Source organism: Molossus molossus, unplaced genomic scaffold (assembly GCF_014108415.1).
Source record: "Molossus molossus isolate mMolMol1 unplaced genomic scaffold, mMolMol1.p scaffold_m16_p_9, whole genome shotgun sequence".
NCBI classification, from domain to species: Eukaryota; Metazoa; Chordata; class Mammalia; order Chiroptera; family Molossidae; genus Molossus; species Molossus molossus.
The window spans coordinates 1,431,759-1,458,007 of NW_023425403.1; the positions used below are offsets into that span (position 1 = coordinate 1,431,759).

The 26,249-nt window shown below is 54.5% G+C and overlaps 1 protein-coding gene across 1 annotated transcript in view; it reads right to left on the bottom strand.

Moving 5' to 3' along the window:
- The window catches only part of CSMD1 (CUB and Sushi multiple domains 1), a 1,021,666-nt gene that overhangs the window by 329,904 nt on the left and 665,513 nt on the right, over positions 1-26,249 (bottom strand). The window contains exon 10 of the mRNA XM_036250552.1: positions 14,874-14,995. Coding sequence (XP_036106445.1) covers positions 14,874-14,995 — 122 coding nt within the window. The remainder of the gene's footprint in view (positions 1-14,873; positions 14,996-26,249) is intronic.

Sequence of the window (26,249 nt, forward strand, 5' to 3'; positions counted from 1 at the left end):
ATTTGGTTTGGACACTTCAGGAACTGAAATTGTGGATGTAAAGTTATTTAGACTATTTCTTTCCCCCAAACTGAAAATGGATAGAACACACCTGGATACGATTATTTCGGGGAATAGTTATCTATTTAAATATGGGGACACTGAGACTATTTAAAGTTCTAATACTATTTATGCATCATAAATGTGCAGTTGATTTGCATTTATCTACAGAAATGTGATAAATAATATGAGCCTTTGACAGATGAGTGTCAGGCAGAGGAAGGACAACGTGCAGTCATGCTGGTGACTTCAGGAGCCCCGGACAGTGACCCCCCTGCAGCGTAGGGATGGCGTCACTTTAAGAAAAGTTCTCACCTAGATACTTTCGGTAGAACATAATGACTTTTACAACAACTACACATCATTATTCCATCGAAATTTTAAGTTGAGAAGTTGAAACAGCGCATCCAGTATTGCTTCAGGGTTTCTCCACCGAGCCAGACGACCAAAGTCAAGGTGTGTTTCTGAGATGCACGGTGCCGCCGGCTCCTACGTCCACGCAAGGTCTTTTCCATGGCTCGGGCCCTGTTATAAGAACGCAAAAGCAGCCTGCAGCCTGCACAGCTGAAAGACGACCCGGTCGACCCAAATTAATTCAAGAAGGTGTTCTTCCCTCCGAAGGTGCTCGTTCCTCCACGCTGAAGGCAGAGAGGCAAAGTGACCACAGAGTCCAGCAGCGGTTCTTACAAATAGCAGATCCGGGCGAGAGGAAGAAACGGGGGTCACGTGACCCAGACCGCAGGGTGCACAGCTCCGATGATCTCACGGCAAGTCCACCGCCCTGCGGCGCAGGGGCGACCGGGCCGGGGACAGCTCTCTTCCTCATGCGGCGTCAGAAACTTATGTTGAAAGAACAAACAAACAAACAAACAGAAAACCCCCACAGTAGTTCCTCAGGGTTTGTGTTTATAAACCTCTCGGGAAACGGGGTTGCAGCCTGACCCACACACAGTTGAAACGGATCCTGCCCCGTGGGTCCCTGTGCCTTTTCTCCCTCCCACGCGGCTTCTCCTTGGACTGGCCCCGTCCCCTGGGCCATCGGTGACAACCTGTCAGCTGGAGCCCGTGCAGAAGGGGACTCACTGCGGGTGGGAATCAGTGTCCCCGGTCCCAGCAGTGACGTCCGCGAGGGCGCATTAGGGCGCCCGGGCTCACTAACGATGCCGCCGCCTGATGTCCATGTTCTCGTGACATTTCGATGTCGTCAGTGACGACACAGGGCTGCCGGCATTTCTTCACCTGGACGAAGAACCGACCTCAGGACTGGACAGCGTGGGGCAGGGCCCACCTGTCTGGAGCCACGGTGCACGAGTGGGGGCAACAGAGCTCGCTGAGACCGGCTCCAGGCGCACTGGGGAAGGTGCCCACGCCGGACACAGCCAGCTTTCGGAAGAATCTTTTCTGTCCAGAAACATCTAGTCCAAGACGCCCTGCAGCGCTAGTGAGGAAAAGACAAACTCGGGAGGGCTGTGCATCGATACCACTCGCGTTTAATCTGAAAGTGACTGATGTGCATGCCGTCTCTCCTCCCTCACGTGGGGCCTTGACCTTCCTTCCTTTTTTCCCACCCTCAGGAAAATTCATCAGGATTGTATAAAGGTAACTTTAAAATATGCTCTTCTGTGAAAACGAACTTTGTCCATCACCTTTGTCCATGAGCCAAGAACGAACCCAAGCAGATCTTACCTCTCGGTCGGAGGTAGGAGACGTGTATATTTTTATCTGTGCATGTTTTATTTTAATAGGAGGGGTCTTAATGATTTTCCACATCCCTTTGTCTCTAGAATTCTGTTAGAGAAAACGGTAGTTTTGTTCCAGTCCTTACTCGTTTGCACAGAAAAAAAAAAAAAAAACCCATGAAACACAAGCAGCTGTTTGATCAGAAAAAAAATATGTTCTCAAGATTGTATAAATTAAACTGACTGAACCTCACATTCAATAATAGCATATTCAAGTTCTTCTGGCAAGATAAACTAAATACTCTATTTCTTATTTTTAAAAACAAGTTAACTTGCTTAATGGGGGTCAATGTAGAACGAAAGGGAGATGACGGGTACATAGGTAGGTAGGTTGATAGATGACAGACAGGTGATAGATCGACAGATTGATAGGTATCATATACACTAGCTTAATTTATCATTTCAATAAGTTATCATCTTATACATTTGGATTAAAAGTTCACTTATTAAATGAGCTTCTTTTCTGATGCGAATCTAGGTATTCTCTGATGTCAGTGGTTTGCAATCCAGTGTATGAGAGTTAATGGGCCCCTGGGAGCTGGACTTCACTTTCCCATAGAATCCACCCTCACGTGCCTGGTTCGGACCCGTCTCGCCGGTGGACGCCAGCACACACAGCGTTCTGTGTGCGGTCACTGGTCACTGTTTCCTCCCCGGGCAGTGTGTCCCCAGCTAACTGGGAAAGCTTCAGACCTCGGCTCCTGTGAGCCGCCCCGGTGACCCCTGTGGCTACGGAGCTTGGTTTCCTGCGAAGGGGCCCAGTAGCCTGGAGACAGAGACAGGCGGAGACCAGCTCCAGGTGGGGTGCCATCTGTCCTGTGGTCGCTACGACGGGGCTCTCCCCACTCGGAAAGTGGGCAGGGGCCGCGGAGCCTCCTCCTCTCCCGGGGCACAGACACGTCAGGACACACACTCCTTGTCTTTTCGCGGTGACTCGGTGGACACAAAGGAACCCCAAAGGAATGCTCTCTCCCCCTTCCGCCGGCGGCAGCCTGTGACCTTCACCTGATGAGAACTCAAGTTGCACTTTCTTTTCTGCTCCAACTGGCTCCCCTGACCAGACAGAACATCTGGGGACCTAATTCTGTGGGGTGGTTTCCTCCACGGGCGCCCGCAGCAGGCGGTCTGGGAGCACCCGGAGGAAGACCATGAACACGCGTGTTGAATGGGGCCTCACACACCAAGCGCGTGCCGTGGCAACCACAGTGACCCAGGGGCCCACGAGGGACTGTCCTTGGGCTGGACGCCCGGCAGCGCTGAGTAAGACCTGCTCATCCACTGACTCTGCCCTTTGACCTGAGCCTGGTGGGAGCTGCCTCGTCGGTCTCCTCTCCTCCGGAATGACCTCCCCAAACTCCCCTAACACGCCCCCCGATGGCTTACTACGCGAATGAGCTCAACTTTGCCATCAAATATTAAGACAAAGTGTTCATTGTAAAGGGGCCTTTCCACATATCCCAGCCACCTGCCCCCTGACTCGTGGCTGCTGGCGTGAACGCAGCAGAGTGTGGGTGTGGAGTCCACCAGCGAATGGCTCAGCGGAGCCTGGCGTGTTCTCAGTCTGTCACTCAGTGACACCTGGAGCTGTGTTTCCTGTTTTTGTTTTTTTAATCCTCACCTGAGGACATTTTTCCAATTATCTTCAGATGGAGTGGGAGGGAGGGGTAGGAGGAAGGAAAAGAGAGAGGGGGAGACAGAGAGACATCGATGTGAGAGAGATACATCGATTGGCTGCCTCCTGCATGACCCTGACCAGGGCCGGGGACTGAACCGCAACCAAAGTACATGCCCTTGACTGGGATCGAACCCACAACTCTTTGGTCTGCAGACTGACGCTCTAACCGCTGAGCCAAACCGGCCAAGACTAAATATGTTTTTATTGATTTTTTAGAGAGAGAGGAAGGGAGAGAGAGAGAGAGAGAAACATCGATGTGAGAGATAAACATCAATCTGTGGCCTCCCGCACGCCCCCCACTGGAACCCACAACCCGGGCATGTGCCCTGACCGGGAATCGAACTGGGACCTCTCAGTCCATGGGACGGTGCTCAGCCCACTGAGCCACACCAGCCGGGCTGTTTCATGTTTCATCATCACTAACGTCATGCATGCCCATTCGATGGCCCAAAGAGGTGATTTCCGAAGATGGCGTGAACTAGGAGAGGTGCTCGCTGCCCTGCAGACAACCTGGCAAGGTCAGGGACAGAGAACTGCAGTGTTCCACGTCCTGTCACGGGGGTAACGTGACCAGAGGACACAGACTTGTCACGGCGAGAGCTACTTCTCAGGGCCCGCACGCGGGCATCCGTGTCTCCTCTTCCCTGCGCACCGTGAGTGGAAACCACGGACAGACCCGCGCTGGCCTCGGAGAATGAAGACACCTTGCTGTAACCCACAGCCCTCCGACAGGTGGCGGTGCTGATCATTTCAAACAGCGACTGGAATCTCAGTATACATTCCTCTTACAGATAGAGAACTTCACATCCCTCCATCGACTTGGGGGAGACGCAGAAACAGCAAGGGGTACAGTCTCCTGCAAGTGGAAGCAGGTTTCCATCACAAGCACCCGAAAAGAAGGTGTGACGAGCCTCCAGCTCCCACCTGGGGGTTGTGCGGTCAAGGTCAGCTGCTGCTCTGACCACAGGGAGCCCGGTGACCACCTCTGCTGACTTCACACTCCAGGGGCCCCTGGAGACCATGACCAGGGCACTGACACCTCCACATCCCCACTCACAGCCTCACGTGCAGGTGTGAAGACAAGCGGATGGCAGGACCCATACCGGGAAGTGGGGTTAGCTCCCGGCTGGGCACCCCGGGCTGTCAGAAACACAGAAGAGCCCGAGGAGGCCGCACACGGGAGCCAAGGCCTGAGAGCAGTGACCACAACGCGGCGTCTCTACAAAAAGGCCCCGCTCGTCTGGAAACAGGCAGCTCGTCCTGTTTGCCATTGTCAGGGTCCAAATGGCATGTAGATTCGTGGGACTGCGGTCTTGGAGAGAGTGTGATATATATATATTATTTTTGAAGAAAGTCTTAATTATGGCACTTTCTCTGCCTCCTCAGCGATCTGAGACAGTACAGCTATTTATCGATTATCACTTATCAGCCACCACCATTCCGGAGACGGAAGACTGTCAGTCACCGGGCCTCACTGTAGGTCGCCACCATTCCGGAGACGTAAGACTGTTAGTCACCGGGCCTCACTGTATGTCGTCACCATTCTGGAGACGGAAGACTGTCAGTCACCGGCCTCACTGTAGGTCGTCACCATTCCAGAGACGTAAGACTGTTAGTCACCGGGCCTCACTGTATGTCGTCACCATTCTGGAGACGGAAGATTGTCAGTCACCAGGCCTCACTGTAGGTCGTCACCATTCTGGAGACGGAAGATTGTCAGTCACCGGCCTCACTGTAGGTCGTCACCATTCCAGAGACGGAAGATTGTCAGTCACCGGCCTCACTGTAGGTCGTCACCATTCCGGAGACGGAAGATTGTCAGTCACCGGCCTCACTGTAGGCCGCCACCATTCCAGAGACGGAAGATTGTCAGTCACCGGCCTCACTGTAGGTCGTCACCATTCCGGAGACGGAAGACTGTCAGTCACCGGCCTCACTGTAGGTCGTCACCATTCCGGAGACGGAAGACTGTCAGTCACCGGCCTCACTGTAGGTCGTCACCATTCCGGAGACGGAAGACTGTCAGTCACCGGGCCTCACTGTAGGCCGCCACCATTCCGGAGACGGAAGACTGTCAGTCACCGGCCTCACTGTAGGTCGTCACCATTCCGGAGACGGAAGACTGTCAGTCACCGGCCTCACTGTAGGTCGTCACCATTCCGGAGACGGAAGACTGTCAGTCACCGGCCTCACTGTAGGTCGTCACCATTCCGGAGACGGAAGACTGTCAGTCACCGGGCCTCACTGTAGGTCGCCACCATTCCGGAGACGGAAGACTGTCAGTCACCGGGCCTCACTGTAGGCCGCCACCATTCCGGAGACGGAAGACTGTCAGTCACCGGCCTCACTGTAGGTCGCCACCATTCCGGAGACGGAAGACTGTCAGTCACCGGCCTCACTGTAGGTCGCCACCATTCCGGAGACGGAAGACTGTCAGTCACCGGCCTCACTGTAGGCCGCCACCATTCCGGAGACGGAAGACTGTCAGTCACCGGCCTCACTGTAGGCCGCCACCATTCCGGAGACGGAAGACTGTCAGTCACCGGCCTCCATGTAGGTCGTCACCATTCCGGAGATGGAAGACTGTCAGTCACCGGCCTCCATGTAGGTCGCCACCATTCCGGAGACGGAAGACTGTCAGTCACCGGCCTCACTGTAGGTCGCCACCATTCCGGAGACGGAAGACTGTCAGTCACCGGCCTCACTGTAGGTCGTCACCATTCCGGAGACGGAAGACTGTCAGTCACCGGGCCTCACTGTAGGCCGCCACCATTCCGGAGACGGAAGACTGTCAGTCACCGGGCCTCACTGTAGGCCGCCACCATTCCGGAGACGGAAGACTGTCAGTCACCGGCCTCACTGTAGGCCGCCACCATTCCGGAGACGGAAGACTGTCAGTCACCGGGCCTCACTGTAGGCCGTCACCATTCCGGAGACGGAAGACTGTCAGTCACCGGCCTCACTGTAGGCCGCCACCATTCCGGAGACGGAAGACTGTCAGTCACCGGCCTCACTGTAGGTCGTCACCATTCCGGAGATGGAAGACTGTCAGTCACCGGCCTCACTGTAGGTCGTCACCATTCCGGAGACGGAAGACTGTCAGTCACCGGGCCTCACTGTAGGCCGCCACCATTCCGGAGACGGAAGACTGTCAGTCACCGGGCCTCACTGTAGGCCGCCACCATTCCGGAGACGGAAGACTGTCAGTCACCGGCCTCACTGTAGGCCGCCACCATTCCGGAGACGGAAGACTGTCAGTCACCGGCCTCACTGTAGGCCGCCACCATTCCGGAGACGGAAGACTGTCAGTCACCGGGCCTCACTGTAGGCCGCCACCATTCCGGAGACGGAAGACTGTCAGTCACCGGGCCTCACTGTAGGCCGCCACCATTCCGGAGACGGAAGACTGTCAGTCACCGGGCCTCACTGTAGGCCGTCACCATTCCGGAGACGGAAGACTGTCAGTCACCGGGCCTCACTGTAGGTCGTCACCATTCCGGAGACGGAAGACTGTCAGTCACCGGGCCTCACTGTAGGCCGTCACCATTCCGGAGACGGAAGACTGTCAGTCACCGGGCCTCACTGTAGGCCGCCACCATTCCGGAGACGGAAGACTGTCAGTCACCGGCCTCACTGTAGGCCGCCACCATTCCGGAGGCGGAAGACTGTCAGTCACCGGCCTCACTGTAGGCCGCCACCATTCCGGAGGCGGAAGACTGTCAGTCACCGGCCTCACTGTAGGCCGCCACCATTCCGGAGGCGGAAGACTGTCAGTCACCGGCCTCACTGTAGGCCGCCACCATTCCGGAGACGGAAGACTGTCAGTCACCGGCCTCACTGTAGGCCGCCACCATTCCGGAGACGGAAGACTGTCAGTCACCGGCCTCACTGTAGGCCGCCACCATTCCGGAGACGGAAGACTGTCAGTCACCGGCCTCACTGTAGGCTGTCACCATTCCGGAGACGGAAGACTGTCAGTCACCGGGCCTCACTGTAGGTCGTCACCATTCCGGAGACGGAAGACTGTCAGTCACCGGCCTCCATGTAGGTCGTCACCATTCCGGAGACGGAAGATGCGAAGGTGCCGTAGACAGGGTTGCACGCAAAGTAGATTTGAATGAATCCGTTCGAGTCTGCGGTCCCTGGGCAGCTTTCCATGGGGAGCACCAAGAGGAAGGGACAAAGGGAGCTCCTTTGATCTAGGGAGTCGGGCCAGTGCAGCGGGGGAGACACCGTGTCCCTGGACAGAAGGGGAAGGACACCGGGGAGGGGACCACAGAGACATGAGCAAGAAACAGTCCTGGGACTGTCAGCTCACGAAGAGTCGCAGACACCAGCGCAATAACGGGGAGGACGCGGATAATAAAAGGCACACCCAGGGGCAGACACGCTGGAGAGGGACTGGACGAAACACGGAAGCCGTTCCCGAAGAGGAGCGGCGAGGGCCTGGAGCTCGGGGGGGCGCACGCACAGGAGGCTTGGCCTGGAGCTCGGGGGGGGCGCACGCACAGGAGGCTTGGCCTGGAGCTCGGGGGGGCACACGCACAGGAGGCTTGGCCTGGAGCCCCCGCTGCCCTGGTGACTGGGGAGGAGGGTGAGTGGGGGTGGAATGGGCCCACCCCGGCCTCCAGGCTGCAAAGGGGTCTGGGATTGAACCAACAAGGATGCTTAACACAGAGTGACAACAGCGCCGTGTCTGCTTTCTGTGTCCCCACCCCCGTCAGGCTCCGACCAGTGAACATGATCTACTGAACCAAAGTGCTCGAATCCCAATCCCACGCCAGGAGCTATTAGACACAATATTTAATTCCCTCTCAACTCAAAGCAATGTCAGTGCCCACGGTGCCTGCTGTGTGTCTGTGTGAACGTGTTACTTAAAGGTACGTGTGTCTGTGTGAACGTGTTACTTAAAGGTACGTGAAAAGTCCGCTCGGTAATTATAGGAGGTGATGGGCCTTCCCCAAAGGACATCGGGTAAACTGCATTTCCTTCCAAGCATTACATGTAAAGTGACTTTTCTCATTTCCTTCAGGTATTAAGAAGCGTTCATGCCCGGCCGGTGTGGCTCAGTGGTTGAGCGTCGACCCTGCACCAGGAGGTCCTGGTTTGATTCCCTGTCAGGGCCCATGCCCAGGTTGTGGGCCCGATCCCAGAGGGGGGCGTGCAGGAGGCGGCGATGTTCTCTCTCATCGATGTTTCTCTCTCTCTCTCCCTCTCCCTTCCTCTCTCTCTAAATTATTAATAAAGGGGGGAAAAAAAAAAAAGAAGTGTTCACTAGGGCCATGGCGTCCTGTGAATGTATAAAGAGTTGTGACAACCCGTCCCGTGAAATCTCTCAAATTCGTTTTCTTCTCCCCGAAGCTGAATTCCGTCCTGTGGGTCTGTGTCGTCATCTCCCCACTATCCGGCAGCCCCGGCGTCTTGCTCTCCACTGTGTGCCCTTCAGCTCTGGCCGCTGGCTGTGGGCAGAGGGACCTCTCTGAGACACGCCACCTGTCATCTCTTCCCTGGGACCGGGAAGTGCCACCCATTTCCTGTCACCACATGTAGCATCGTGACCCGTCCTTCAGGGTCCTGTTCATGTCGTTCTCAACCTCGTCATCTGACCACCATCATGAAGAACGAGGAGGAGCCCTGGCGGTTGGGCCCAGCGGTTAGCGCGTTAGCCTGTGGACTGGAGAGACCCGGGTTCGGTTCCCGTTAAGAGCAGGCACCTCGGTTGCAGTTTGTCCCCGGCCCTGGTGGGGGTCGTGTGGCCAGTCAGTGTGTCTCTCACATCGATGTTTCTCTCTCTTCCTCCCTCTCTCCCTCCTGCTCTATCTGCAGATAAATGCAAAAATGTCCTCGGGTGAGGATTAAAAAAAAAGAAAGAGAGGAGGAGGGGCAGACGGAGTCCCAGGCTCTGTACATGGATTTTCTATTCTCACCTCAACCTTAGAGGGGAGGGGCTGGCAAGGGGAGGGGCTGGCAAGGGGAGGGGCTGGCATGGGGCGGGGCTGGCGAGGCAAGGAGAGGGGCTGGCAAGGGGCGGGGCTGGCAGGGGGCGGAACTGGCAGGGGGCGGGGCTCACGGGCCAAGTAAGGCCCTAGATACTAACACCCGCCAGCATCATCGCCGCACCAAGTGAGCCTGACCAAACAGAGCTCATTTTTAAGTTGACACTTTTGCATGGCCCTCGAATGATGCTATAAATATCCAAGTGGCCCCGGGCAGAGAAAAGGTGCCCCGGCCCTGCAGACTAGGTAAACGGGGGCTCCAACCGGTGAGCTGTCGGTCTGACCACAGCTGTGGAGCGGCACAGCGAGGACTCGCACCCTGGACCCTTGGCGTGACCCTCTGCTCCCTCAGCAGGTCCTCAGCCACGGGGCCACCTGGACCGTGTGATCCGAGCTTGTCACCCTGCTGTCTCTCCACTGCACCCTTCCCTTGCGCCGCAAAGGACGTGAGCGTTTCCGGAAAATGCCTGCGACGCTTTCCTGGTTTGACCCTGGCTAAGATTTCCGGTCTTACTGGCCAGCAGTGTCCCCAAGCTGCTTACACCGTCCAGACGGGTCACACGCACCTGCTCCCCACCCCCCTAGGCTGAGAGAAATCAGCCCGTCAGAGCGAGACCAGAATCACACGACCTCTTACGTGTGGAATGTAATGAACACAATGAGCTGACGGACAAAACAGATCCGGAGACGTGGAAGCGGGGAGCAGACTGAGGGACCTCGGGGTGGCGAGGCGGGGCCCAGGGGGGAAGGGAGGGACATCTGTAATACTCTCAACAATAAAGATTAAATTTTAAAAAATGTCAGTGTGAGCCCTGGCCAGTTTGGCTCAGCGGTTGGAGCGTTGGCCTGCGGTCCAGAGAGACCCGGGTTCGGTTCCCGCTAAGGGCACGTACCTCAGTTGCAGTTTGTCCCCGGCCCTGGTTGGGTCGTGCGGGTGGCAGCCACTCGATGTGTCCCTTTCACGTCGATGTTTCCCTCTCTCTCTCTTCCTCTCTCTCCCTCCCGCTCTGTCTGAACAAAAAATGCAAAAATGTCCTCGGGTGAGGATAAAAAAAAAAAATGTCAGTGTGTGTACGTCTCCTTGACCGTGGGGTTCGGTTACAGGAACCTGGAGGGATGGAGCAAGTGCTTTCGGTCATTAAATCCTCAAAGTTGAACCAACAAAATATTCTCCGAGGAGCTCAGATTACAATTAGGTGCTAGAATTATGTCACCATGGAATGTATTCGAAACACACGCATACATGCCCACACATGTACACAACGCATGTGTGCATGTGCACACACATGTACACAAAGGATTGAGTCCAGGGAAACCTTTCTTCCACACGATGTTCCAGCTTTTCAATGAAAACCCCAGGCAGGAACTTTGAGAGCATTTGCTTACAATTCCCAGCATCTGTGGCCCACTGACCTTATGACTCATCAAAAGTTTTATCTGAGAAAGATGGATTGTTGCAGCTATTTGTAAGGAAACATGCCTGGCTGGTGGGGCTCCGTGGTTGAGCATTGACCCTGTACCAGGAGGTCGCCAGTTCGATTCCCGGTCAGGGCACAGGCCCAGGTAGTGGGCTTGATCCCCAGTTGGGGGCGTGCAGGAGGCGGCCAGTCGATGTTCTCTCATCAATGTTTCTCTCTCCCTCTCCCTTCCTCTCTCTCTAAAATTAATAAAGAAAAATACTTTTAAAAAAGGAACATGCTAATGAATAACTTATTACTGTGTTAACTTTTATCGACTCTCTGCTAGCCCAATGTGGCAAGAGTTATAATTGATTAGAAATCTGCTTCTCCACCAAACTGAATCTTCTAGGGCAGTGATTCTCAACCTTCCTCATGCCACTACCGTTTATTTTTTTTTACTTCATTTTTTTTGGTGGTACGTGCCCACAGGTTGAGACTCGCTGTTCTAGGGGAACTGTTTTTAGTTTGTTGTTTTTAACTTCCTTCCTACACAGCAGGTTCTCCTAATACATATCATGTCAGTACGCATGTTATATATCCTGTACATTGAAACCACAGTATACCCACAGGCCACGTGCCGTGTACACTGTATCAGGAGGGGCATCTGCGTGAACGGACAGGTTTCTAGTGTCCCTGTCCCTGCACACCCCCGACGTACAGATCGGAACATGTGTCCTCGGAGGCTTTCTGAGCGTCTCCAGCGATCGGTAGCATGAGCAATGGGGTGTTAACCCTTGGCAAACACGGACACGGACTTGGTGGTGTAACAGCCAGCATGAAATAAGACCCGAGAAGGGATAACGCGTCACGAGAGGGTTCGCTTTCCACGGCGGAGGAGTTTACTAACTCATCCCTAATTGACTTCGAAGATGCATTTCTTCTGTTCTATCCTGTTTCTTTGAGGTTTACCAAGCCCATCAAACATACACATCGAGGGGACCACGCTTCTCCTCTGAATTTCTGTCGATGCTTCTAGCAAGTCACTGCCTGGGAACCAGACGGCGGCGGTTCCCTCAGCCGCTCCACGAGCGGCCCACCTTCACCCCACAGTGTCATCGAGACACCCCCTATCTGGAATGTCTCCTGAAGAAGCAAATGGGGCCTAATTATATCAACGGGACGGCTGCGGCTTCGTGTGGATGGAGATCTGCCTGGTCCAGACGCCCCCAGGAGCCTCCGCGTGCTCTGGGTGCTCCGGGCTGTGCACCCCACCCGGGCCCTGTCTGGGGAACGCTCCCCGGAACGAACACAGGCAGGGGCTTTTCTGAAGCAGCGGACTCATGGGACTGAACTCGGTTAGTGCTGAGAACCAACACAGTTCACGCGAAACCTTTACAGAGATGGGTGTAGACAGAAAGACGGGAGAGAAGGTGGAAGCGTCTAAGATGAGAGGAGAGACAGGTATAAGACAAGCGGTGGACGTTCCGGGTTTCATCCGGCACTTTGCAGTTGGGTCAGGTTGAACCATGACCTTCACCATGTCAAAGAGCATGCTCCCCAGTGTTACCTGGGCCGAGTACCCGGCGTCTGGAGAAACTGGAGGGAAATGAAACGTGGATCAAACCACGAAGGAAAGAGCAGCCGGAACCGAACCCTCCCTCCCTGCCCTGTGCTGGCCTGCGGGAGGGGAGCCCAGACATTCCCAGGGGGAATGGGGGCCACATGCTTGTGGTCAGAGCTTCAGCCTGGAAGCATCCTGACCTCTCCTCCCCACGGGGGCGCCTCACTCCGGACTGGCTGGCAGCAGGTCTGGCTCACTCCTGCCCAGACAGCAAGACCTTGTCCTCCACCAGGCCCAGCCCACTGCTGGTCCAGGATCCCACCTGGAGTGCTGGCATTTCTCAGTCTCTGCCTCCAGCTCCCCGAAAAGCCGTCCACATGCCTCTTCCTCGTCTCAGCCCAGGAGGCCCATGGGAGAGGTTTCATCAGCTGGTGACTGTGTTGGGCTTATCGTGGCTCCCCCAAAGCAGGGCCCCCTTGTGGCGCCGTCAGGGCAGCAGTGCCCAGCCGTGCCCACCGGCCCTTGGTTGTGTCCTGCTGGGTGGTCTGCAGAGCCTGGCAGAACACGCTCACCCCAGAACGCCCACCATGCACGCACCGGATGGGACAGCCCTGCGAGTCCTTGGTGGGCAAAGGGCACGGCGACTCCATGTCACCCCAGGGGCTGCCTGCGTCATCCTGACCTGGAGGCTGGGCAGCCCTGGGTGGCGGCGCCCTGGGCAGGTGAGTCCAGGAGCAGCTGGGGTGGTGGCGGAGCCTCAGGGACAGGCTGAGAGGGTGGACAGCGGTAGGCGAGGTTGTGCCCTCGGGGAGGCCTTTCTGCCTTCACCCCATCGCACTCTCGTATCGTGTTTCCTCGTGACACTCTCATGGGACGTTCATAGAACCGCAACAAACATGAGGACGTTCGCGTATCCCCTTCATTTGATACAATTAATTCTCTTCCTAATATTTCTTTTTAAAAAAGCATCTAGATTGAGGCATTCCAGCCTCCAAATTGCCAAAACAATATAACGCAGTCTGTTGCCAATGCCCCGGCCGGGTCTTTCAGCCCGGTGACCTCTGCACCCCGCACCGCAAAGCAGCAGTCTTCACTGGGTCCCCGTGGAACTGGGAGCAAGTTCGTTACCGTTAATTCAGCCCCAAACAGAATGGGTCCCCAAAACAAAGGAACCCACTCGTTTTAGTATTTCTTCCCTGAAGCCTTTCAGAACCGTCCCAAATATCACTTCACGTGGTTTAACCTGCTGGAAACCAGACATGCAGAACATGCTACTTTCCGAAAGGTGTCTCAACGTAAAGCAAACTAAAAAGAACGATCTCTAAACTCTAAAGAGGCCATATATTTGTAATACAGACTTAACACTTCTTTTGATAGAGAAATAAATACAAAAGCCTCGTCAGCAATTATCAGATTGTTGTTTTATTCTATTTACGGGTGTTTGTGTTCCCGATGTTTGTGTTAATAGTTTCTAGTGGAAAATGATGTTTCACTCATAGGCACACGTATCTTTTACGTGGCTCTGTACAAGCCCCCTCGAAATCAAATGCTACTGTTACGTGTTTTACAGACGAGAACTCGGGGGCTCAGGGCAGTCAGTTCACTTGCCTGAAGCCACACAGCGTCGATGAGGAAGACCTGCCTCCTCCAGGCTGGGAGCAGGGCCTGGCAGACTGTAGGGCCCTCGGGAAAATTCAAACGAACAACCCACTGAAGAGCGGAGGAGATGTATGCGGCTCCGGTCCGTGGACGTGAGCCCCGGAGGGTACGGTCCGCTCACTCCAACCGGGGAGCCTTCTGTCCCAGCAGCCCCCCAGTGTATGACAGGGAACCTCAGACAGCGAGATTTCCCTGACCTGTGGAAGCTGGACAAGGAGACAAAACTGACCTCACAGAAATGAATCAGGATGGCCAACCCCGGGGCGGGGGCGGTGAAGGGAGCCCAAGGTGCACACGTCGAGTTACAAGATGGTTAGGTTCTGGGGTGCCATGTACAGCGTGACTTACTTAACCATACTGTTTTATACGCGTACTTGAAAGTTGCTGAGAGAGCAGATATAAAAGGTTTCCTTACAAGGAAAGAGTGCGTAACTGCGTGAGATGGTGCGCGGCATCTGTGTTCACAGTGGTGACGCTTTCACAGTACACGGTGTGTCCCGTGATTACGTTCACGCCTCCCACGGATGCAGGGCTACAGGTCAGGGACATCTCCATGCGCCCGAGGGAGCGGTGCAGACGCAGCGGCGTGACCAGCAGGGGGCGGCCACACCGAGAAGACGGGCTTTGTCCCTGAATCCCAGACAGCTCTCTGCCCCACACCAGCATGCATGGGCCCCGGCAGCGCAACTGCTCAGTTCAAACGGCAGGACGGGAGGGCGCAGGGCACTTGCCAGGCTGCTGGTCCTGCGCGGTGGGCCCCGCCCGCGTGCCCGGAGCACCTGCTGCCAGGTGAGGTGAGCCTACCTTGTCGGGGTCCGTGGTGGTGATCACCCACACGCAGTGCGCGTTGTCCTCGTACTGCACCGGGTAGTTGGGGGAGGTGATGACGCCGCTGGGTCCACGCAGGTTTGACCCACACGTTCGAGCTGCAAACACAGAGGAGACATTATGGCCCACAGCGTCCCGTCTGGGCGGCGAACACAGAAGACACACGCATCGCTCAGGGGGCCGTCCACCCAGCATGACGAAGAGTCTCCGGGACTCGAGGTGCCCAGGGGCCGTAGCTCAGCACGCGGGACCCTGGTGTGTACTGCAGCGTCCCCTGAACCCTTGGTTCTTGACGACGGCCAAGGCATTCCCACCCACAGGGGCTCACTGAGGGCACCGCGTGGACAGCGGCACGTCCACGAGTCCCTCTCCCACCCCGTCCGGGCTCAAAGGCAGTCGTGTACACTGCTGGTGGCACGTGGGTGGGTGGACAGTGGGGAGAGCACAGGGCCACGGGCTCAGGAGACCAGAGTCAGCGTCTCAGCCAACCGTGCAACACGGGGCCTGGGTGAGTGTCACACAGCTTCGTCCTGTCACCTCACGGGCCCTGGGTCAGTGCCACACAGCTTCGTCCTGTCACCTCCCGGGGCCCTGGGTGAGTGCCACACAGCTTCGTCCTGTCACCTCACGGGCCCTGGGTCAGTGCCACACAGCTTCGTCCTGTCACCTCACGGGGTCCTGGGTCAGTGCCACACAGCTTCGTCCTGTCACCTCACGGGGCCTGGGTCAGTGCCACACAGCTTCGTCCTGTCACCTCACGGGGCCTGGGTCAGTGCCACGCAGCTTCGTCCTGTCACCTCACGGGCCCTGGGTCAGTGCCACACAGCTTCGTCCTGTCACCTCACGGGCCTGGGTCAGTGCCACACACAGCTTCATCCTGTCACCTCACGGGGCCCTGGGTGAGTGCCACACAGCTTCGTCCTGTCATCTCACGGGGCCTGGGTCAGTGCCACACACAGCTTCGTCCTGTCACCTCACGGGGCCCTGGGTGAGTGCCACACAGCTTCGTCCTGTCACCTCACGGCGCTGAAGGACCAGGTGACCCCACTGTCTCTCCCACACAAACCGATTTCCTCTCAGCACAGGGCCAAGGGCAACTTCAAACACACGTGCATGTTTGAAGCAAAAACACGGCCACAGTGACCCTTCGAGGGGGCTGACCCAGCAGATCGGGGGGAGGCCAGCACCCCACACGCGTGACTACGTCTGGAACACAAAACCATTTCAACCGACCTCCTCGTTCAGAAAGGAGGCATTTTCCTTTCGAGTCAGCAGACGGCTTTTGGGATCGAGTGTCGGCCTGAAGGAGTCCGGTTTTCACAGGAAGACGTGGAACTTGGTTTGGGAGAATGAGAACCGCATTTAGCAGAGAGCGAACATGAGAGGGGTCTGCTTTCTTCCCCTAAGTCACCAGGTCCGGGGCACCCCCGGAGCCGTCACCAAGGAAGGATCAGCCCTCACCACGGCGCTTCCCGCCTTCCCTGCTGGCTGACCACCCACAGCCGGTCAGGTGCTGTCCTGGGAGGTTCGGCTACACAGGGAGACGGAACAGGGTTCCGGGCGCCAAGGGCCACACTGCGGGGGGGCTGGAGAAGCCAGGTAGTGGGCGCTCACTGACCGCCCCCAGGGCTGAGGCTTCTCCTTCCCATTTGTGCTGAAACGCAGGAGCGCGGAGCCTGTCCCTCCCTCGACCTCTGCTGTGCGCAACCACTCCCTGACCGCTGTCTCTGTACGTGCTGAGCCCCGTGCCCTCGGAGACAGCAGCCCTTCACCTTCCCCGCCATGTCCAGTGTCCCCCCCACACACGAGGTTACTTCAGATCGCTTTTCAGTGGCTGGATACGGACGTACCATGAAAGCGATCCACCAAAAATTACCCTGCTGCGCATTGATGAGCTAAAACATATCAAATGAAGTTATAAAACACTGGCATTTACTTTCCAAACAAACGTTTCTTTCTTTTTTTTTTTTTTTTATCCTCACCCGAGGACATTTTTCCATTTTTTGTTCAGGTAGAGTGGGAGTGGAGAGAGAGAGAAACATCGACGTGAAGGGACACATCGAGTGGCTGCCACCCGCACGACCGACCAGGGCCCGGGACAAACTGCAACCGAGGTACATGCCCTTAGCGGGAACCGAACCCGGGTCTCTCTGGACTGCAGGCCGACGCTCTAACCGCTGAGCCAAACCGGCCAGGGCCAAACCAACATTTCTTAAACGAAAGTGGATCTGAGGGGATCTGGTCTACAAAGCGCAGTGGGTGTGCAGTCGCCTGCGAGTCGCTTAACAGAACTGCAGGGGGACAGACACCTCCTACACGCCCACAGTTGGGGCGCTAATGGGTTTATTTCTAGAAGCTTCTCAGAGGGGATCATGAACTTCACATGTAAAACGTTCCTAAAGCAGGAAAACGTCCACCGTGTTAACGAGAGAACCCGAGAGGCTCAGTTTCCATGAGCACAACGCGTCACACTACCTTCACACGACACAGTCACCCGTGTGGCATGTCACACGGGATGGCTGATGTGAAACGTAATATGGTTTTATTCCAAATATATGTGTCGACTTAATTTTGAACTGATATTACCAAGGTGCCATTCTCAATAGTTCAAACTCTGGGAAAACCCACATCTGAGGAATCAGGCGTGTCCCCGCTGACGACCTGTCGTCATCCTCCTGGGACCTTCCCCGGACCTGCCCGTGCCCAGCGCCTGGTGCTGTCAGCTCGGACCCTGACCTCTAGCTCGGCGTGTGAAACCTGTCCCCTGCTCTCTCTGAAACCCCTCCGGCCCGCTGCTCAGGGAAACGGATTTTCAGTGACATGACCATCCGTGAAATATGTGCAGGAAACCAACGCATGTTCCCATTTCAGGCACACTCCGCGCGGTGTGTCTCAGAGAGCAGGTTAGGGACCCAGCCCCTTCTGAGATTGTTCTCACCTAAGCTCCTTGAAAGGATCCTCCAAAGGATCTCTACCTTTAAAACCCACTTTTCTAACACATTAAAAATGTTTACTCCTTTTGACAACAATTTTTTTTTTTTTTATCCTCACCCGAGGACATTTTTCCACTTTTTGTTCAGATAGAGTGGGAGGGAGAGAGAGGGAGAGAGAGAGAGAGAAACATCGACGTGAAAGAGGCACATCGAGTGGCTGCCACCCACACACCCAACCAGGGCCGGGGACAAACTGCAACCGAGGTACATGCCCTTAGCGGGAACTGAACCCGGGTCTCTCCGGACCGCAGGCCGACGCTCTAACCGCTGAGCCAAACCAGCCAGGGCTTGACAATTTTAATCAAGCCATCGAAACACTCAGCTGAAGCGAAATGTGTGAAAATGTTCAGGCAGCGTGATTCTGACATTCAGTAGTTCCCGGCACAGTTACCTGTTTGAAGAGTGTAACTACTGTAGACAGTGCGACCTGACTGCGTGCTTCAGTGACGCTCTGTGTCATTCCTTCTCGGAAGTTGTTGACGTTGGCTAGTACCTGACGCGGTCGTTGCCCTTCGGCACCTCCCGTCCAGGTCCCCTGCTCCTTCCTGCCCACCGCGCGACGCCCGTGAGGACGCACGGGCAGTATTACTGCTTCGAGCTTCTCCTGCCGTCCACGGACCTCTCAGGTTTCCATCGGCAGCGACGCCAAGTCCAGTCGCCGTGTGTGAGCTTTGTCAGGTGACAACGTCCGGTCACCGTGCCTTCCCTGTTCCACGGGTGGGTCAAGTCCAGACCCCACGCTCACGTCTCCATCGCCTGAAGGCCCCCTGTCCCCTGGGGTTTTCCTTCTAGTCTGTGGTGCTGTGGCAGGAAGGGTTACATTAAAATGGACTTCTCTGAATTGTCAAGTGGAGAGAGAGGCTTTAAGCCAAAGCACTTCCTCTGACACACCCAATATCGTCCACGCCATCAGCCTCAGGACCTGAAGGCTGAATTTTGTCCTGTCCACTGTATGTTAAATTCCTTAAAAATTCAATGTTTGGGCCCAGCCGGTGTGGCTCAGTGGATTGAGCATCGACCCTGCACTGAGAGGTCCTGGTTCGATTCCCGGTCAGGGCACATGCCCGGGCTGTGGGCTCGATCCCCAGTAGGGGGCGTGCAGGAGGCAGCCAGTCCATGTTTCTCTCTCACATCAATGTTTCTATCTCTCTCTACCTTTCTCTCTCTCTAAAAAATCAATACAAATATATTTTTAAAAATTCAAAATTTGGGAAAAGAAGAGGAGAACACAGAGCAGCCGGGGGGAGATGACCCCTGACCATGAGCTCCTCTGAAACTCCTGCGGTGAGCGCACATGGTCCCGTCACAGGGCCATCGACCGCTGCGGGCTCTCCGCCCTGGGATCGTGCTCTGTGACTGGTGCTGGACAAGCCAGCCTGCAGGACAGGAAGAGAGAGCAGGAGCTCCGGGAATCGGGGCCACACTTCTAGACCCTTCTGAAGGGGAAGGCTGGTGTCCGTTTATCAACAAACTCCATGTCTGTTGCTTTGCCAGCTGCTTCTGAGCCGTATTAAATGTGAACTCGTGTCCAGCGTTTCACCAGACGAGGCCCTTGGACCTGACTCGGAAGGCAGACACCGGGCGCGTTCTCACCTTGCTCATCTCCTCCACCCTCCGGCCCTTGGCTGGCTCTTCACTCCCTCCCTCCCCGGGAAGGGACTGTGCAGCTTCTCAGACCTGCTGGTGTGACCCGGCCCGATAATGACTGAGAGGTGTCCCAGTGTCCTCGGAGATGGACGCTCCTTCCCCTAAAGTAGCTTCCGTGTGAAATGTGTTCAATTCGTCAACCGATTTTTTAATAGAGCAACATAATCAACTTCAGTGGACGCGTGCCAATCGAGTTTTTACAGCAAGACTTAAGTATGTTTCCATAATTGAAACACACAGGGCGTGTTTACACATATTTTACCAAAAGAACTGTAGGTTGCGAGAGAAGCCCGGGCCACGGACAACACTGTGGTGACTTCGGGGGCGGAGGAGGAAGAGGGTGTGGAGGGGATGAACGGTGATGAGAAAATAGAACAGAATATCTTTTTGCAAATTTGTAACATGTAATGTAACGTAATGTATATGTAAATGCTTAATAATGCTTAATGAATGGTCTTGGGTAGTAACTGTGACCTGACATTCAGCTCGCATTGCTCGTGTGACGGGGGTGAGTTGTAAGCTGGGGATTTACTTATAGCTTCTAGGTCTGAATATAAAATAAGAGTTCACAAAATGATAATTGGACACATAATAAATCAAGAGGGAAAGTGCAAAGGGGTAAAACATCTAAGTGATGTTGAATGCTAATGTATGCCGTTTCTCTGTTGAAGCAATATACACTAATTAAGTACAAAACATATCCGTTTCACCTAATGGATCTCGTGCAATATGAAGTAAAATGTATCCATTCATGTCCATTCATTTCCAGGCAGCTTTTCTGTTCTACCGTAACTACGTAATTAAATAAATTCTATTCTGATTGACTACTTTTAAATTAACAGGATATAAGAGCTCACCTCTGAAGCTTTAGTCAAGAACATTTGTAATTGTATCGCATAATCTACTTGTTGCACGTTTTTAAGAAAGCGGTTTTCTCGACCACGTGTTTATACCCACGTCCACATTCGCACCCAGGGGACAAAGGGTGTCTCCGAGGCAGAGCGAGCTCGCCTTCATCCATCACCCCTGAGTCCCAGGCCAGGCTTCAGCTGGGAGAGATGTCGGATCTTAACTCCTGATCTAGATCAACCAGATCACCATCCACTAGATGATCCTCACGTGTGTGGTTTTAGCGAAGCGTTCGGCCGCTGCCCAGGGCGCCGCGGCAGGAGAGCCGGAAAGAGAGATGTTAAAGCTGCATCACGGGTGGGGCCCGATACAGAGAGAACAAACCCGCGCTCCTGCCTTCATCGGGCATTAACAAGGGACGTGTGCACACCTACGGCCAGACGGACGGCCCCAGGAAGGCGGGGGAGTGGAGAGCCCCTGGGAAGAGCTGGCGATGGGGGACAGTGGTCGGGGAGACTGGGTGAAGTGGAAACGCCTGAGGCGGTGGATGGAGACCTCGGGGACCCCGGGGAACGCCTTCCGGTAGAAGGAAAACAATCCAAAAAAGCTGAGTCCGGACCCTCCTTGGCCTGTGCTGGGACAGAATTAGCACCAAATCGGCATTAGTTCTCAGTTCATGTCAACAGGACTTGAAAGTAGTGTAAAAATAAAAGCTTTATTGTTTCCAGTAAATTAATACAAATAAAGAGAAAAATGTTTGGTCCCCTCCCCCCCTAAGTGACTTCAAGTAAAAAGTATAAAACCTTAGGAATCCACAGGCAACAACAGAATTGTTTTTTTTCCCCAAATTCACTGGAATTAAAAGTTAAAAGTATGTATTTTCTTTAAATCTGAGAGTAAAGCTTCATGATAAAGGAATGAGGGCATAACATAGAATCTTAAAATTGACTCTAGCCCTTTGATCTGGTAGAATAAGGAGTCATCCTTCAGGTATAAATGGTCTTTTCACTACTATTTAAAAGGCCATTTCAGCATGGACAGAAAACACGGGGAGGAAGAGAGAACTGGAACGGTCCCGGCCAATGACAAGTGATAATTACAGGGTAATTTTCAGCTGACCTAACCCGGAATCCAAAGGTCATAATCACCGTCTGTGACCCTCAGGGGATCTAGTTGGCTTCCGTGTGACCACGGTACCATTGCAAAAATTTCACCTTCGTCTGTGCCCTTTCCACTGTGTGAGCAACAAAAACTATTAATTCTGAGGACCAAAGTGTATTAGCATCAAAGGAAGTTCTACACATAATTCTCCCCTGAATATCGACGGGAAAAAATGCTAGTCGGATCGTTTTACTTAAGAAGAAAACAGTATCTTCTTCTTTTTTTGTTTACTTATTTTAAAAACGTACTGCCAGTTAAAGAGACTTAACTGGTTTTAAACAGCTCAGCTCATTTTACTCTTTGAAAATCGTAACAGCTGTTCTTATAACCCTAAATGAAACAGGCATCATTTCAAACACATTCACCTGTATAACTATTAGCTACGACATCCGACATCCGTTTATCTGTTTGGGAACAGGAAATGAAGGTCTCGTCCCGGCTTCAAAGCAAATTAGCTAAGGTAAGCGCTGGCCCCCAGGCCAGTGTCCCACCACAGCTGCTCTGAGTCACGGCAGGTCATCAGAGGCCTCCGTCAGGTGTCCCTTCCGTGGAGAAGGCACGGTGACTGCCTAGGGCTGGGGATCCTTCCTGGAGGTGGGGGCCTGGTGCATGCGCCGTGCCTTTGTCCACTGAGCTGAGACCTCAGCACCGAGCGGTGCTCAGACCAGGATGTTGGTGCACGTGGCAGGTGGATGAGTGTAGACGATGAGAAGGTCAGAGTTGGGGCTTTTCTACAGGCTCGGAACGAACCCCGAAAACCCAAACCGCGTTCTCTTCCTGCACACTGTTTACTACGGCAAGATCACCCAGCGCAGCAGGGACTTGGAGACCGCGCCTGCCCGTGAACCCACTGCTCATGGAGGGAACGGCTCCCGTCTGATACACCGTCACGTTTCATGTTAGCTCGGCCTCTGCGCCTGCCCGTGAACCCACTGCTCGCGGAGGGAACGGCTCCCGTCTGATACACTGTCACGTTTCATGTTAGCTCGGCCTCCGCAGCTATGACCTCACGGAAATCGTGGTCAAAGCTTCACTTGATTCTCCAGCTGCACCCTAATGCATGAATCAGTCGTTACAGCCAATGGAGACTATTCCAAGTCTGCTCACGACAGCAGGTTCAGGGTCCTAACGCTGCCAACCCGGATTCTCACGGATTTTGACTGACGGACTTCGGTGCTGAGAGAGCGCGCCCAGGGAGCAGGTCCTGCGCCCTGAGTCATTTCCTCCTGCCACACCCACGGGCCTGTTGATGGCTTTGCACAGTTAGGACCACAGCCAGGAGCCAAAACAGCTGAGAGGCCCCGGCGGACCCCGGGCACGTGGCCAGTCTGTGGAGACTCAAGGAGAACGCACACTGCATTCCCAGCCCACAGTGACAGAGGCGGGAAACAGCTCCTTCGAATCGACAGTGACTCTGTGCTGAAATGATCACACGTTTGGAATATTAGGTGGAATAAAACATGCTATTAAAACTCACTGCAGCCATTTCTTTTGTAACCTGGCTTCTAGATGTTTCTGGAGGTGACTCCTCTCAGAGGTCAGGCCCAGGTGCAGCAACGCGTTTGACAGTCTCTGGGGAAGGAACTGAGCAGGTACCGTTGCCTGCTGATCACGGTGTCACACAGGACCTTACCCTGCAGCGCAGAGGGCGGGCTGTTCCCCAGCTCTGAAAGGAGGGAAGCCCCGCTGTGGGAGCCAAGGGCCCAGGGGGGAGCACAGGGCAGAAAAAGGGACCAAGCTCAGAGGTAGACAAGTCTCTCAGGTCATCCAATGCTCACAGACAAGCCTCTGGCCTTCGGGAACAGGGGACTATTATGCACGCCCAGCTCCACATTTGTTTTCACTCACTTGGTTCCCTCAGAATTCATCTTCACACAGAATCCTGCCCTCACACAGAATCCTCTCCTCACACAGAATCCTCACCTCACACAGAACCCTCCCCTCACACAGTATCCTGTCCTCACACAGAACCCTCACCTCACACAGAATCCTCTCCTCACACAGAATCCTCTCCTCACACAGAATCCTCTCCTCACACAGAACCTGTCCTCACACAAAACCCTGTCCTCACACAGAACCCTCCCCTCACACAGAATCCTCTCCTCACACAGAATCCTCTCCTCACACAGAACCCTCACCTCACACAGAACCCTCACCTCACACAGAATCCTCTCCTCACACAGAATCCTCTTCTCACACAGAACCCTCACCTCACACAGAATCCTCTCCTCACACAGAATCCTCTTCTCACACAGAACCCTCACCTCACACAGAACCCTCACCTCACACAGAATCCTGCCCTCACACAGAATCCTCTCCTCACACAGAACCCTCTCCTCACACAGAATCCTCTCCTCACACAGAACCCTCCCCTCACACAGTATCCTGTCCTCACACAGAACCCTCACCTCACACAGAATCCTCTCCTCACACAGAATCCTCTCCTCACACAGAATCCTCTCCTCACACAGAACCTGTCCTCACACAAAACCCTGTCCTCACACAGAACCCTCCCCTCACACAGAATCCTCTCCTCACACAGAATCCTCTCCTCACACAGAACCCTCTCCTCACACAGAATCCTCTCCTCACACAGAACCCTGTCCTCACACAGAACCCTCCCCTCACACAGAATCCTCTCCTCACACAGAATCCTCTCCTCACACAGAATCCTGTCCTCACACAGTATCTTGTCCTCACACAGAACCCTCCCCTCAAAAAGAATCCTTCCCTCACAAAGAATCCTCTCCTCACACAGAACCCTGTCCTCACACAGAACCCTGTCCTCACACAGAACCCTCCCCTCACACAGAATCCTGTCCTCACACAGAACCCTCCCCTCACACAGAACCCTCCCCTCACACAGAAACCTTCCCTCACACAGACTCCTCTCCTCACACAGAATCCTGTCCTCACACAGAAACCTGTCCTCACACAGAATCCTCCCCTCACCAAGAACCATTTCCTCACACAGAATCTTATCCTCACACAGAACCCTCTCATCACACAGAACCCTCTCCTCACACAGAATCTTATCCTCACACAGAACCCTGTCCTCACACAGAATCCTCCCCTCACCAAGAACCATTTCCTCACACAGAATCTTATCCTCACACAGAATCCTCTCCTCACACAGAACCTGTCCTCACACAGAATCCTCTCCTCACACAGAATCCTCTCCTCACACAGAATCCTGTCCTCACACAAAACCCTGTCCTCACAGAGAACCCTCCCCTCACACAGAATCCTCTCCTCACACAGAATCCTCTCCTCACACAGAATCCTGTCCTCACACAAAACCCTGTCCTCACAGAGAACCCTCCCCTCACACAGAATCCTCCCCTCACACAGAATCCTCTCCTCACACAGAATCCTGTCCTCACACAAAACCCTGTCCTCACAGAGAACCCTCCCCTCACACAGAATCCTCTCCTCACACAGAATCCTCTCCTCACACAGAATCCTCTCCTCACACAGAATCCTGTCCTCACAGAGAACCCTCCCCTCACACAGAATCCTCTCCTCACACAGAATCCTCTCCTCACACAGAATCCTCTCCTCACACAGAACCTGTCCTCACACAAAACCCTGTCCTCACACAGAACCCTCCCCTCACACAGAATCCTCTCTTCACACAGAATCCTCTCCTCACACAGAATCCTCTCCTCACACAGAACCCTCTCCTCACACAGAACCCTGTCCTCACAGAGAACCCTCCCCTCACACAGAATCCTCTCCTCACACAGAATCCTCTCCTCACACAGAATCCTGTCCTCACACAGTATCCTGTCCTCACACAGAACCCTCCCCTCAAAAAGAATCCTTCCCTCACAAAGAATCCTCTCCTCACACAGAACCCTGTCCTCACACAGAACCCTGTCCTCACACAGAACCCTCCCCTCACACAGAACCCTCCCCTCACACAGAAACCTTCCCTCACACAGAATCCTTTCCTCACACAGAACCCTGTCCTCACAAGAACCCTGTCCTCACACAGACTCCTGTCCTCACACAGACTCCTGTCCTCACACAGAATCCTCCCCTCACCAAGAACCATTTCCTCACACAGAATCTTATCCTCACACAGAACCCTCTCCTCACACAGAATCTTATCCTCACACAGAACCCTGTCCTCACACAGAATCCTCCCCTCACCAAGAACCATTTCCTCACACAGAATCTTATCCTCACACAGAACCCTCTCATCACACAGAACCCTGTCCTCACACAGAATCCTCCCCTCACACAGAACCCTGTCCTCACACAGAACCCTCCCCTCACACAGAACCCTCCCCTCACACAGAACCCTGTCCTCACACAGAACCCTCCCCTCACACTGAACCCCGTCCTCATACAGAACCCCGTCCTCATCCTGGTGCCCGAACCTGAGTGATCATCTAGGGCTCCCGTCCTTGATTCCTCTGCTCCTAAAGGCCTCCTGTGTCATAGGACCGGCCGCCAGGACGTGTTCTAGTGTCTTCTCCTTGTGTCCTTAGCACACAGCCGTGGGTAGAAATTCCATTTCAGGTTCTCCTCTCCTTCCACAAAAACAGGGCCGCTTGCTTCTCTGAACCTCCCACGGTAGACAGCCCGCTGCTGAGGCTCCCCCCACCCATCATCTGCCTTGGTTTGGCCCCTGCCACTGAGCCGCCTGGACACCCCTGGACACCCCTGCTGGCCTCCCCTCTGACCTCCCCGCCTC